General features: G+C 47.0%; 1 protein-coding gene across 1 annotated transcript in view; it reads left to right on the top strand.

Annotated features, from left to right (window-relative positions):
• The first annotated feature begins 495 nt into the window (after positions 1–495).
• trabd2b (TraB domain containing 2B) overlaps positions 496–11,345 on the top strand; it is a 51,235-nt gene continuing 40,385 nt past the window's right edge. The window contains exons 1-2 of the mRNA XM_079267133.1: positions 496–780; positions 3,297–3,866. Of these exons, the coding sequence (XP_079123259.1) occupies positions 667–780; positions 3,297–3,866 (684 nt within the window). The 5' untranslated portion in view covers positions 496–666. The remainder of the gene's footprint in view (positions 781–3,296; positions 3,867–11,345) is intronic.

Genomic DNA, 11,345 nt, shown 5'->3' with positions numbered 1-11,345 from the left:
TGCATTTCATCAAGCTTAACAAGTTTAGTCACAATTGATTTCTTAATTTGTTTAAATAAAACTGAGAAAAATAAAATAAAACACGAAGAAACTCTATAAACTTCCTATTGAGTGTCTGACATTAGCCAACAATATGAAATACTATATAGTGATACCATAAGACAGGAATGAGGCAATGTCCAAACTCACAGTGCAGGACGTTAAGAACATTCATCCACCACTCAGCATTCTTTTCGGGTCTGTTTTTTGTGGTGTTTTACACACGCAAACCTGTCATCCCTCTCTGAACCTGCGGTGTGTGTGTGTGTGTGTATTGGGATGGGGTAGGGGGCTACTCGAGTCGTCCCACCTCCCTCTCTTCCAGTCAAGACGCTCCTAACTTGCAGAGCGCACTGCGCAAACTCTCCAAAGAGTTTTCAGCAGCTCCCGCTTCAGCTCTGCACCGAGTTTTTAAAAGTCAGAAAAAGTTTCAACAACTAAACTCAGCCGCGGAGAGCGTCGGGAATGGTCCTCCAGCGGCGCGGCACATGTGAGCCGAGAGGCCACCGGTAACGGTTTCTTTCTTTGTTTATTTCAGAGGAGAGACGGGGAAAGGGCAGTGAGAAGAGAGCGTAAAGGAGACATCTGAGGGCTGACTTGTCAAGAGTGTCATAAAACCTCGACACGATGGTCTGTCTGCCGGGATTCAGCTTGGTCTTCCTGAGCGCTCTGCTGCACACTGCGGCACCCTGGGGCGCACACCGACCGGAGAGACCGCGGCAGTGCGACGCACCAAAGTCGGTGAGTCGCGTTGTTGGGGGGGACTTTGTCATTTAATTGTATCATTCTACCTCTCTGTTCTCCAGAAAGTTAAGACACTCACACTTGTTGTCGACATCCTAAAGTGTTGTGTCTTTAAAACTTGCAGTTGGAGAATAACAGTGAAACGCACTTTCAGCATGTTCATTTTGGAGAGGAACTTTACGACAGGATGGCACAATCTCAAAACATTTATCATAATTACGCTCTACAACGAGGCCAAAGGTTACGACCTTTTACACATTTGAATATACTTTTTATTATAAGCTAGGATGAAATTCTAACTTTTAGTTGCATTATTAGTGAAAATGGTTGTATAGAATGTATAGCCTATAATAATATGAATAATAATAATGGATTTTCTACACTAATATTATTATTGTGCAGTGATCAAACACTGCAGACTTGTCTTCAGACGTGAAGAGATTCAGATATTTCAGAACTGGCTCATGAAATCACTTCCAAGAAGAGACGCGGGCCTCAGAATTGAAAGCAGTTGCCAAGAGAAATTGTTGAAGCTCGCCAACTGTATGGCTGTTGATGTGACAAACGCAAGAAGGGAACACCCACCGCTGACTTTACTTCATTTGGAAAAGTTTCACTGACCTTTCAGGCGTGATCGTGTTTCAGCGCAACGCACGAGCCCTTATTAAAACACTTATCTGCGCATATTGGTAAAATGATGGATGTGGCTTGAACTCCTTACCGCGAGGAAGTGCAGCGGCGCGGAGCAGCCGGCCATACTCCAGCTCAGTTCATGTGTCCGTCTGCATCCCACCGTGAATGCATCCTCTGCATGAAAGGGGGAAAGTTTATTAAAATCATGACATCCAACACATTTGCCTTCTGGGGTTCAACACGTTTTTAAATGATGACACTTGTGCGCACGGGGTCTTTTCGAGATCACAGGCTGTTGTTTCATTGGTGCATTATATCCTACAGGCGGATAATGGATCTGTTGTCAGAGATCACTGAAGACTTCGTGCTCCTTCGCTTCATGTGATTTGTAATGCGTCAGTGCAGCGGTCTCTGTTTTCTGTTAGGAGTAATTACCCCCATAAAAAGGAGCCCTTGCGCGTCAAAGCTCTCCAGAAACGTCCACGCAGCTTTAGCAGAAGTGGGGATCTCCCCTCACCCCAGGACACGACCACACTTTCCACGTCGAGAGGTCTTCTTTTCTGGGGTGTAGGCCTTTGCGCACACGTGCAAGTTAACGAATGACAAAATGCTGCACATGCACACACACACACACACACACACACACACACACACAAAAAAAGCTCTGCTCTTTAAGTTTCCGCGTCTCAGAAATATGCCGGAGAATACAGTAATGCGTTTTATGCCGCATCTAAAGCAGCGTGTACTGCTGCCTGCCAATGTGGGAATTAAGTTAGAAACACACTGTTCAAACATTTAAGTGTGGCTGCAAAGAAGACACGCTGCTCTGAAATTAAAGTAGCACTCTTGATTTGTTTTATGTAGAGAGAGATTGCGCCAGAAATGATGAATGAATTGTAGTTAATTATAAAGATATCAGGACATCCCACATGAGGACTCCACTGAGCTTTTGGCAGCAATTTGAAACGTTGTATTTGACAAAGGCAACGTTGGCAGCGTGCAGTATAATTGGAACCCATGTTGAAGGAAATCTTGATTAAATTTGAGGAGTAAACATTTTCTAAGAATAACTTTATTTTACACTAATGGGTTTCATCCCTCAAATGCCTGATTACACTGTGTCCCAGAAGCCAGGAGTTTGATGTTGTTTATAGAAGTCAATTCTTTTTTCATATTTGAATAATGCCGACATCAAAGTCATAACACATGCACAGCACATCTGCAGAGCACTTAACAGGAAACATATTTGAAACGCTATGCGGCCCTCACGCTCATTTAGAATGGCTGTGATTATTTCATTTCCATTGTGACATTGTTCTGTATGAAGATAACCGCACCAGACAAACACTTCCTGTGATGTAAACCGTAGAGGACAAAAACGTGCCGTACTTCAGGCTGTCAGCACCAGGACTCACTGAACATTTCACAAACAAAAGTATCACAGTGGGCTCAGGACGGTGAGCAGGTTTCTTTCAGCTTTTTTGGCTTTTATGAGCTCCAGTGCATGTGTATTTGCACTGCAGCCTTCAAAATGCTTCCCAGCCCGAAAGAAGCTTTGGCAACCGAGGTATGCACCTAAACAATACACGGGGGTCTGTTCACAGCGCAGAAGGCCCCTCTATAAACCTCCGGCCCGCACCACAGCAGCAAACTCCGAGCTGACTCGACTTCATACCTCCCCTGGCTGCCGTCATCTCAAAACTGTTTTTCAATCTTGAACTTGTTGACCCGACCCTGTAAGCCAGTAAACCACAACAGAGGAAAAATGTGTCCGCTTTAGTTGAATTTCTCTAAATGATGGTTCTGGTATTTTTTTGTTTCCTTTTGCTCTCTAAATCGTTACCTCCTTTTATTGTTTCTTTCCTCTGCCTCCTCCACAGCAAAGTGACATGAACTCTTTCCTGTGGAGAGTGAACCGCGCGCCTCCTCACCCACCTTCTTACTTATTTGGTACCATCCACGTGCCCTATACACGAGTCTGGGACTTCATCCCCGACAGGTCCAAGCAGGCCTTCTACAACAGCCGCAATGTGTTCTTTGAGCTGGACCTGACCGACCCTCTGACCATCTCCAAGCTGACCAGCTGCCAGCTGCTGCCCCACGGGGAAAACCTGCAGACGCTGCTACCTCGAGACCTGTACCGCCGCCTCAAACGCCACCTGGACTACGTCAAACACATGATGCCTTACTGGATGACCGCCGACCAGCGCGGCCGCGGCCTGTATGCGGACTACCTGTTCAACGCCATTGCGGGGAACTGGGAGAGGAAAAGGCCGGTTTGGGTGATGCTGATGGTGAACTCGTTGACGGAGTGGGACGTTCGGTCCAGGGGGACGCCTGTGCTGGATCTCTTCTTGGCTCAAGAGGCAGAGAGGATGGGAAAAGCGACGGGGGCGGTGGAGCGGGTGGAGGAGCAGTGTCACCCCCTCAACGGGCTGAACTTCTCTCAGGTAAGAGGAGGAATGAACGCTTGTTTATATTCTCATTTTTGCATTTGATTACCTGAGGAATAGCAGGAGAAATTGCAAGAACGGGGCACGAGTAGATGTAACTTTTATTCTGCTTGTAGTAAAGCAGGCTGAGCTCCAGAAAATGTGGGAGAAAACAATATAAGGAGAAAGAAAAGTGATCAAAACCTTTCTGCTGGAGACAGCTTTACGGTTATGGATGTCCATCCACCTCACTAAACAAACACTCAACAGCTGAATGTGCAGAGAGGGTGTCAGGCTGAGCGATGCACACGCAGAACGGATTACAGGAGGTGAGAAGAGCAGAGAGCTCTCTCTTTCATTAATGCAGACTGTATGTCTGGCGCTCTGCAGCATCGTGGCGCTCGCGCTGTAATCGGAGACTGAAAGATGAACAAAATAGTCGTATTACTTGATGAGCAAAACAGCCGACCTCAATATCTTGTCTGATGATAAATACATGAAGGGAACATGCATCTATTTATATGATTAGTCAGTTGGAGGTCACCTACGCTGGAGACCGTTTTTCCAACTGTGGGAGGTCCCACGGAAATCTGTGAAGAGCATCAACAGCACCCAGAGGATGCTCCGTTCTAATTCATGTTCTGATGCAACATTTGATCTAAATTAAAGAGGAAAAAAAACCATCTCGGTATGTGTATTCATGCAGCACTCCCAATCACGCACATGTGCAGTGCATGCACGGCACACCGCACACGAAGGCACGCTGTACGCACGCAAAGCTCCATACACGCACATTGGCGGTGGCTTGGCCTCCGTGTGACAGCTCTGAGGGCTCCGGGGCTAATTTGAGAGGCAGTGGGCTCCCAGCCTCTCCTCTTTCATCAGCACCTCCTAACTACGCTGTCAAAGTCCCGCTGCATGCCCCGCACATGCCTGGGAGCTTTACTGCCCCTGGAAATAAGCTCAGCGAGGCACACTGTGCCTCTCAGTAATACAGAGGAGACGTGCTATAGCCGTTAGGAGGGCTTTGCAATCTGTAGTCTGTTACGTCCTGTAGACATGGTTTCCTGTTATCTTCCTGAGTTGAGGGATTCATGCCTCCTGTCTTTTTTCCTCTCGTCTCAGTCCCTGACACTGATCTGTATTTATTGTGGCGTGGCACGGCAGTTGCCCCGAAAAACAACACCGTTTTAAATAACATCCTAACACGGTTGAGTAGCAGAACAGTGTCCAACTTTAGAAAGCTGTGTTTATGTTCCCTGAGAGCTTCCATTCGACGATAAGAAGCCCAATCTATTGATCTCCAGGGAAAAGAGCAGGCACAAGGGATGGTAACAGTTTTACAAGACAGGTGTTCAAATTCAGACAAGAGTTTTGTTGCCATGGAAATCCAGTCAAAATTGGCTCACGGATTACACCAGAGCACAAGGGCCGTTGGATTTCCGAGCTTCTAGCCCCCTCGTTTCCAGATATGTATGAGAACAATTCGGAGCTGAACTGAAGCTGACATGGCAACCATTATTCTCAATTATAATAATTTGTGATTTCATCTGAACACTGTGGTTGATTGATTCCCTCTACGCTCGACTGTAACAAGGATGAGGTCAGAAGGATGAATAGAGGAAGGGTCGAGGAGAAAATGCGTGGGTGGGAGACAGAAGAAAGAGAGCGAGAAAGGCTGAGATAGAGACTGACTGGGGGAAAGAAGAAAGTGTAAAGGCAGCGCAGACTGATTGTGCATCATCTCACCGCTAACGCTAATCTGAAACATGAGCAATGCTCAAAGGGAGATCTGAGTTGGGAAACGTTCCAAACCCTGGCAGCCCACAGATTATTTGTTCCCAATAAAAGTAGTTGCTTACAATATCCTGTAACTTTGACTCCGACGAGGGGCTCTTAGACACATACGTGCCGGTGATTCATCATCTGACACATTGTAGGTTTCTCATAGGCACCTGGTCCCAAGTAGACGGGTGGTCTTGAGGCACTGGTCCAGGTCTACAGGTTAGCTGTTGCCGGGGGGGGGGGGGGGGGGGGGCTGTGACCTCACTCTCTGCGGGATGGGAGGAGGTGGAGCGGGCATTTTAAAGCAGCGATCTCCAGTTAGCAGCGGTGATGTTGGTGCTAGCGTGGGAGGGGACGGAGAGACGTCGAGTGTGCCAGAGCTTTCTTTAGACCATTGTGGTCTAAAGAAAGCTCTGTCTGCCTGAGACCTTTATGGTCTCCTCAGATCACAGAGAGGTGCGGGCGACTCTGTGCGAGGCAGTTTAGAGTTTGTGGAAACAGAGGCGGGTCGCGGTGCATGGTTCTTCTCCAGTTCTTTGGAGGCCGACGCAGGTTGGACATCGGTGCCGGCCGGCCGGCACCGATGTCACAGCGAGTGGGAATGGCTGGAGAAAGCATAGTGGGCTCAGAGGGTGCGAGCTGCACAACCACAGCAGCAGGAGGTGACTCCTTTACAGCCGCTTCCCTCAAGGGCCGATCAGTGAATTACCATCATGGCTTATGTATCGACATAAATACAAATAATAAGGAATCAGAAGATGGAAGGTGCATCTACATCTTGTGATATTGAGTACATCAACAGTCTCAGTCACAATGGTACAATGCACGGTACCAAACCCCAAAGTCTTATTTGTATGTTATTGGTGTTAAGATGTGGACCAGGAACTGCTCTGGTGCAAAGTTGCTTTTGGGAAACTCGAGGGGGGGGGGGGGGGGGGGGGCTCCAGCCTGTGGGCCTCTCTCACTCCCACCAAATAAACACCCGTATTTATTTTCTCTGGGTCGCGTTGCAAGCGGAGGCCACTGGCCCATGTCGTAGAGAAATTACATCATATCGGTGGCGCCTGACTCCTGGGCAGGGGTCATGGGTCACGGCGGGAGGTGGTAGTGGAGCCGCGGAGCAGCAGAGCGGTAAGGAGACCGGCAGTCTGCTGGGGGTCAGTCTGGGCACTGCTGAGCATAGAATCTCATAGAATACCTGGTCCAACCTCTCAACAGGATGACTTTCTATTTTGCGCCATGATTTGTGCAACTGTGTGTGTGAGTAAGAGAGAGAGAGAGAGAGAGAGAGAGATGGCTGACAACGGTACACCCCACGGCTGGAGAGGGGAGCGGGTTAAGGTTTTAAGGGATGGGAGGGTGGATGTTTGACAGAATCCAGTTCCCTCTCTGCAGGAGGGCGTCCTCCTCTGTTTACAGCTTCAGTGACAACCTGACATGTCTATTTCAATCAGTTAACCTCCGCTGTCAAGCTGAGGCTTTCTGCTGTGCTGACACTGCAGCCTCATGCTTTGGTCACGCTCTCAGGCCTGGAGATGTGGCTAAAACATCACAACAGTGTATTTCTTTGTGGTAAATTAATATAAAATGTGATTAAAATTCAGTTTTTCCACAGATATGTCGAATGAAAAGAGCACGATAGCAACCACTGAATGTACACACAGTGGTCATAAAGTGAAACTTCTGTCTGTCTGGGCCAGAGACATTCCCTTTAACTGTGTTCAGACACACACGGTCTGTGTTTCCCATAAGTCGCTATTACATCATATGATATTCAATTTGATTGGCATCGGTGTTTGCTTTTCCAATTCAGAGTGGACCTCACAGAGTATATGGCCTTATAGGATACAAATCATATTTGAAAATGATTTTAAAAAACAGTAAAAGTAAAACACAGCACATATCCAGGAGGAACGTCTTCCTGGCTGTACATGCCACTTATTTGATGGGCATTTATGGTAAGCGGTGGGTTTAATATCGCGAGCCCAGCGTAGGGAATGTCTCCCGGCCGGGGCGAGGGTTGCTAAGAGTAACAGCAGCTCTGAAATCAAAATAAGATTCTCATGTGTTGAATCAAATCATGCAGAATACTTTGCGTTGTGTTCTTTGGACCGTGTTCACCTAAACAGGACATCGTTAATGGGAGGAATTAAGTAACGTCCAACCTTTACCCATGTCCAAATATTTACATTCCGTGACGGGTGTGCAAGTTTGGGTTTTGAAGCGGCGTGTTGGCCACAGAGGCTGAACTGATGGAGAAAGCAACTCTTTGTCTGCTCTCTGCTCTTCTTTTCTCTGACCTTCCCACTCCCTCTCGCTCCCTATCTTTCTCTCTGACATGTCCCGAGGCTTCTGGTCGTCCCATTGCTCATCTGCACACACGCCAACTGGAAAAAGAGGAGGAGGAGGAGGAGGAGGAGGAGGAGGAGGAGGACTACCTTTAAAGTGTGCTGGCGACATGTATCCCCCTCTTTAAGCATGACATCTGAGGGTGTTTCACATCTAAGCTATAATTACCTGTGCAAATATGTGGACAACTGCGAGGCAACACGTATCAGGCCGATCATCTGGTCCTGTCGGCAGTCTCACTGTTGCACTAATGACTTAATAGGCCCCTTAATGACCAAATAGCCCGCTGCCATCCAGAAGCACTGAGACGATTACGTGCTGGCCAGAACACTGCAGGCTGATGGCGAGATGGAGGGCGGTAGAGAGGCTGGATGTTATGGACGCTGAGAAAACAGGGGCACTGTGCACTTGACAACTGAACAAATCACAATTTCTTTTACTGGTTTCATATTTTTGCGAGAAAAAATGAGGGAGAAAAAAAAAGGTTCAAGCTATGATTGAGTTAGAGAGCAAGGCAGCAGACAAGAGCCGACAGGAAGCTGGTGCGGGGCGGCTACAAGAAATGTTCCACTTAAACAAAGTGCCACAATTTGAGCATTTCCTTAACTGGAAAACTCGAGTCAACACGGGCTATCACGATAACTCTCTCCACTCACGCCGTTAACGGAAGTTGAAAGTGGCAAGTTCAGCGGCAGTGAAGCGTGCAGGGAAAGTGGGAACATAAAAAAAAAAAAAATGGTTTCTTTATTCTGAAGACTTCTTCTGTGAACCACTAAGCCGACTGTGATCCCCGCGGTCCTCCATAAACCCGCTGCTGTGTCTCCGTTCAGTGAATCCAACACGTCCCTCGTCACACTGAGTTCTGTCCCTGAGAGACCTGAAGTAATGACTCCACCACATTGTCACTGAGCCGAGTGCCTCTGAGGTAGTGAGCTCGTGAGCGCGGCGGGTCGAAGTGCTCTTCCATACTTCAGTCTTCAATGTGCCAAATCCTTCGCCCACATTCTCCCTTTGTTGGAGGGAATGAGCGTTCCTTTCTGCTCGAGCAGCCTCGCGTCACACTGCGGATCCATCTTCACTCCGCAGTCATCATCCCTTCAAATGAGTACCAAAGCACACGCCTACACCAGCACACACACACACACACACACACACACACACACACACACACACACACACACACACACACACACACACACACACACACACACACACACACACACACACACACACTCAAACTGTACTGTTTCTGTATAATTACATTGTCATCCTAGCAGTGGAAATTGCAATAAAGTGAACGGTGTTTGAGCGTGTTTTCCTGCAGACACACACACACACATTATATTTCCACAATACATATTTGCTCATCACAACAAGGGAAGCTGCAGTCGACTGTATGGAGCTGGAGGTTATTTTCTATGGGAAGGGCAGGTAGTTTTCCAAGCAAGCTGAGGTCAATCTCAGGTTGTCTGGGCCAGAGGCTGATTGATCACAGACAGGAATGTGACTGACTGATTTCCTCAGAGACCCACTTGGCCCCTCTGGAATGCTGTTGTCTTTTGGGACGTCGTTGTTTTGTAACCTTTGCTTAACCAGGTTAGCCCCCTAAAACCTGGGGTCATCGTATGCGTCTGCGATGTGATGTGTGCGCCGCGTAAGTCCGTGCTTCTCTTTAGATGCTCTTCATCACTCATAATTACATTCTAGCTTGATATATTGTATCTAATTTTGACTTTGAGATGAGGCTTAAATTAAAATAATCAGCTCGTGAATACATGGAAACACTTTTTTTTTAAGCATATTTGTCTTTGTAGCAGGTTTTTTTAGGCTAAGTATATATTTTTCAACAATACTCGCGTAACTGTGAGGTCGATGCCCAATAAAACACACCGTCCTAAACAAACGTTTTTCCCCACGCATGCACATCAGGCAGAGATAACATTGCTGTTGTTAAGGTTTGGTTAGGCGCAGGCATAGAAACGACTTGGTTATGGAAAGATCATGGTTTGGGTTCAAATATATTATCGTGGTCTAGTTAAAAGAAATAAATTTTGACTGTTTGCAGGTAACAGGAAGTACACAGTGGGCTCCTCAAAGTTCAATATTTAGTTGATCCATCCAACTAGATTTTGTAGCTCAATAGATTGTCGCGCTGTTTCCTCCGTTGCTCCTGACAGACAGCAGTCATAATTCCTACATCCTCCAGAGGGCTTTGTCACTTGAATTCAAACAAAAGTCACTTTTGGTCATTTTTTTCTTTGAGGGACGGTGAATAATCTGCTTCCTAACATGTACTGCTTTGGTGGTTCATCATCGTGTAATCCTGAGTTCCTCTTCCTCAGGAGTGCAGTAGCAAGAACTTTACACATAAACAGACACAGACAATTGGGGCTAAATGGGACGAAGTAGTGAGAGTACCGTGCACATATTTCTATCCACACCATCTACCTTTAAAAGCATTGAGGAACCAATTCTAAGCACAAAACAGCCATAAAAATACGGCATATTAGTACAAAGAAACATAAAGAGTGTAAGAGCAGCACCAGACAAGTAACCGGACAACGTGGCGTATCAGTATCGCCCAGTGTGGGCCGACACGGAAGATTGCCAGTACGCCATGGCATGCAACTTTCCATGTCGGATGTTTGGTGGTCTGAGATGAACTCAGCGTCCCAGCCTGCCTGTGACATCAGTCACACATACTACCACACCTCACACACACACACACACACACACACACACACACACACACACACACACACACACACACACACCGGCCAACGGTCATAAATAGGGCCCAGCAGAGAACAACTGCGTGTGTGTGTGTGTTGTGTGAGCCAGGCTTGTCGGGGATTAGGTAGCATTAGCAGAGCCCTCTCACTGAACCCGGTTTTAATGTGACCCATGCGTCTTCTCTGCGCCCTCTGCCTTGTCCCCATTATATACAACCCAGTGGAGCACTTCAGCTCTCCTTTTTATACCCCAAAAAAACCCTTCACTTTCTTGCATGATCCTGCAAGTCCAATGTTTCAGTTCTGCTTTTAATGTTTATTTACCCAGTCAGGCTAATGGGGAACATGTACGTCATTTGTTTTGGCTAATTCTGCGTGTCACACGTTCACTGAGCTGTGCACATTCACACTTGGATCAGTCCTGTATAAACAACCTGTAAAAACACTCGGATTCGACTTTAGTCTCATACAAGAAGTGCTGATTTGGGCCAAATGTCGGTTTTTCATGATTAAACAATCTGACATTGAGAAGCGCCGCTTATGCCGTGTCAAGATTGTTTCAATCGAACTCCGTCAGAGAAGAGAGCCGAGAAGAACAACAAAAAAACATTGATGTGTTTTAAGTCTTGGT

This window comes from Melanostigma gelatinosum (assembly GCF_949748355.1).
Source record: "Melanostigma gelatinosum genome assembly, chromosome: 4".
Taxonomy (NCBI): domain Eukaryota; kingdom Metazoa; phylum Chordata; class Actinopteri; order Perciformes; family Zoarcidae; genus Melanostigma; species Melanostigma gelatinosum.
Note: the sequence above shows the minus strand (reverse complement) of the source record. Positions and strands in the feature narration are given on the sequence as shown.